We start from the raw sequence: 2343 nt of genomic DNA, 5'->3' as shown, positions 1-2343 counted from the left end.
AATTTAAGTTGTTCTTTCATTATTCAGCAGTCCACAATTTCAGGTGAAACGTTCCTTAAATGGAGTAAGGTTCGTATCAAAAGGCCAGAAGACAGAAAAACAGCCATCAGTGTCACAATATTTTCACCACAAACAGTACATCACTTAATTTTCTCTAGAAATTAAAATTCTGGTAACTGTTTTCATCAAATGTAACTACAAACTTAGTTCATACATCTAAATATGCCCAAATTTAAAATACATTTTAGGATTAAAACATTAGGATGTCTGATAGAAAAAGTTTTTACTTACTCTTTCCCATGTAAGCTCTTCTGCAGCTCGGTCCCATTCTAAAGCATTCCAGTTCATGTCATCTGGAAATATAATTGCAGTTTAAAGATTGCTGATGGTACTTGAACTAAAAATAATAAAACACACTCTTCTAACTTAGTACTTAGTACGCTATTGTTGAGAAGCTAAACCACATTTAAAATTTTTCCATACTGAGTATCTGATTGTTAGGCAATAAATAAGAGTACATAACATACATATAAATAAATAATACATATAGAATAAGATGATCCTAGATTAAGTATTAAAAAGGAAATAAAACAGGGTTATATGAAAGAGAGGAATTCAATAGTTCTGAGTTAGGAATGAATCTGGTGGATTTAAGAAAAGTAAGGAGGCCAGGAGACTAGAACTTTCTGAATGACGATTAGAGAAAGGCAGGCAGGGATCAGATCATACAAGAGGAATGTGGAGTTTGGCTCTTATTTTATTCTTTAGTATAATGGAAAAACCACTGAAAGATTTAAAGGCAAGAGGGTAGGGACTGGGTGCTGTGGCTCACGCCTGTAATTCCAACACTTTGGGAGGCAGAGGCAGCAGGATCACTTGAGGCCAGCAGTTCAAGACCAGCCCAGGCAACAAAGCAAGATCCCTGTCTACAAAAAATAAAATTTAAAAAATTAGCAGGGCATGGTGGCATGCACCTATAGCTCTAGCTACTTGGGAGGCTGAGGCAGGAAGATTGCCTCAGCCCAAGAATTTAAGGCTGTAGGTGAGCTATAATCGTGCCACTGCACTCCAGCCCAGATAATAGAGTAAGATCCTTTCTCAAACAAACAAATAAAATAGAGACCAGAGAGTGATAAGAACTATGCTGGGCAAGAACAGGAAGACGACCTGTTAGGAGTTACTGCATTAGATCAAGAAAGAGAAATAACAGCAAGCACTAGGGTAGCAGCAGGCTACACTTTCCGAGCCTCTGACCTCTCCCTGCAAAGGTCACTTACTCTTACTACACAAGTCACTTCTTCTCACCCTTCAAGTCTCAGCTCAAATATCACTTACTCTGCACTACCTTGGGAAATCTTATATAAAACAGGTCTCTCCGCATCTTCAAAGCAACCTGCACAACACTTAATCACAATTATGTATTTCCTACTTCTTCACCAGACCAGAAATTCCATGAAGGCAGGGACCCGGTGTTTTGTCACAACTATTTAATATATACCCAGTGTCCAGTAGTGTCCCTAGCACAAGAAGACACTCAAATATCAGCCATCTCAAGTGGACCCAGAGACAGTGCAGTGCTTGAAAGAAAAACTCTGTGGTGGGAAGAAATAATGAGACACACAGTAAGTGACTGACAGGTGACTAGCAGACCAGTCTTTGCTCTTATTTTACATTCTGGAATTTACACTGCTAGAAAATGAGAAATTGGTTTCTTTAGGTGTACCTGGTCTGCCGTGTACGCTTTAAGAATTTTGTATTTTAAAAGTTGTAGCAACTCAATGGAAATGGAATGAGAGAAGAAACGAATAAGATAAATCTCTATCAAATTCCTTTTTAAAAAAAGGTAGGCTCTATTTCCAACCTGAAAAAAAATTTTCTTCCTATCCATCCTATCAAAAATGGCCCATGTAAAGGAGGGTTTTGAAACACAAAATGTACCCTGCTTCATAGAAAAAAACTTATTTATGCATATGTATATCCATAAATGCCAGTTTGCCAAAATAAAGTAAAAAGAGGCTAGAAATAGAACTTCAAAGCATTAAAACATGAGAACTCCAGTCCTTTTGGCCAGTGCAAGTTGAGAACATATTCACAGTCCTGAAGAAAGAGTTAGGACACACAAGCAGCCATACCCTGGGCTCCGTTATTAGCATCTGCGGCATCTTCCACGCCGGCATCATCTTCCTCCTCATTGTCCTCCTCCTCCTCTTCTGCCTGATCATCCTGCGCGTCGGGGTTTTCCCCTACCACTGCATTCTCAGCTGGTGGGTTAGCAGGCTGATCAGCGGCAACATTTTCTGCACCATTTCCTCCTGCTGGAGCCTAAAATGACAAAAGAGCCCA

The 2343-nt window shown here is 39.3% G+C and overlaps 1 protein-coding gene across 1 annotated transcript in view; it reads right to left on the bottom strand.

Annotated features, from left to right (window-relative positions):
* Positions 1-2343, bottom strand: part of MARCH6 (membrane-associated ring finger (C3HC4) 6, E3 ubiquitin protein ligase) — a 78264-nt gene that overhangs the window by 43548 nt on the left and 32373 nt on the right. Inside the window, exons 6-7 of the mRNA XM_012650017.1 lie at positions 2133-2322; positions 292-353 (exon numbers count right to left, since the gene is read on the bottom strand). Coding sequence (XP_012505471.1) covers positions 292-353; positions 2133-2322 — 252 coding nt within the window. The remainder of the gene's footprint in view (positions 1-291; positions 354-2132; positions 2323-2343) is intronic.

The sequence above is a fragment of the Propithecus coquereli genome, unplaced genomic scaffold (genome assembly GCF_000956105.1).
Source record: "Propithecus coquereli isolate 6110/MARCELLA unplaced genomic scaffold, Pcoq_1.0 Scaffold309, whole genome shotgun sequence".
NCBI classification, from domain to species: Eukaryota; Metazoa; Chordata; class Mammalia; order Primates; family Indriidae; genus Propithecus; species Propithecus coquereli.
Note: the sequence above shows the minus strand (reverse complement) of the source record. Positions and strands in the feature narration are given on the sequence as shown.